This window comes from Pterocles gutturalis, unplaced genomic scaffold, assembly GCF_000699245.1.
Source record: "Pterocles gutturalis isolate BGI_N339 unplaced genomic scaffold, ASM69924v1 scaffold20215, whole genome shotgun sequence".
In the NCBI taxonomy this organism is placed as follows: domain Eukaryota; kingdom Metazoa; phylum Chordata; class Aves; order Pterocliformes; family Pteroclidae; genus Pterocles; species Pterocles gutturalis.
Window position 1 is genome coordinate 6,499 of NW_010138723.1, and position 786 is coordinate 7,284.

General features: G+C 61.5%; 1 protein-coding gene across 1 annotated transcript in view; it reads right to left on the reverse strand.

The window, feature by feature from the left end:
* The window catches only part of FUT7 (fucosyltransferase 7 (alpha (1,3) fucosyltransferase)), a gene marked incomplete at its 5' end in the record, with an annotated part of 979 nt that extends 198 nt beyond the window's left edge, over positions 1 to 781 (reverse strand). Inside the window, 2 exon segments of the mRNA XM_010083119.1 lie at positions 1 to 569; positions 572 to 781. The exon segment at positions 1 to 569 is cut by the window's left edge and continues 198 nt beyond it. Of these exon segments, the coding sequence (XP_010081421.1) occupies positions 1 to 569; positions 572 to 781 (779 nt within the window).
* Positions 782 to 786: the final 5 nt, after the last annotated feature.

Sequence of the window (786 nt, forward strand, 5' to 3'; positions counted from 1 at the left end):
GAAGGTGGCCAGCTCTGCCGGGGAACCAAAGTCGTCGACGTGAATGAAAGAGTCTGGAGGGATGAACTGCTCGTAGTTGGCGCGGGGAGGCCCCAGCACCACGGGCACAGTGCCAGCCATCAGCGCGTTCCTCCAGAGCTTCTCGGTGATGTAGTCCTGGTGGATGGAGTTCTCGAAAGCCAGGTAGAACTTGGACTTGGATGTCGTTGGCAAGAGGCAGTCCTTGCAAAGGGGCTTTTTGTTTGCTTTCCCGTAGATGTTCACGTGGAGGTACCTGGAGAGGTTTTTGTAGACTTCAGCTCTCTTCTGAGCCCGGTGGTAGTTGCTGATAACCCAGGACACCATGTTGGTCTTCATCGGGATGTTCACTGTGGCCGACCGGTTGGGCACAAGCTTGCCATAGGGGATGAAGATGTCGGAGTCCCGTCTGTAGGTCATCACCCAGTTGAAGGTCTGGTTCCATCCTGCTAGAGCTCTGGTGTTGGAGGGGGACTCCAGGGAGACCCACACCCAGCTCTGCCCCGGTGGCCTCTCCTTGGGCAGCCCGGCCGGGTCCGGCGGGAGCCTGCCACCCCGTCCCCCAGTGCCAGGCCCTGCCGCTCCGTGGTGAGCCAGCAGCCCGCGACACCATACAGCTCACGGCAAACGTCCCCGCTGACGTTGGGGACCTGCTTCGAGGGCCATTCCCACACCAGGACCAGCAGTGGCTCCGCGTGCTGGGGGGCTGCTCCAGAGGCCTCGGGGGGGTGGAGGAGGCACCTCAGGTTCCAGAGGGTGGTTACTAAC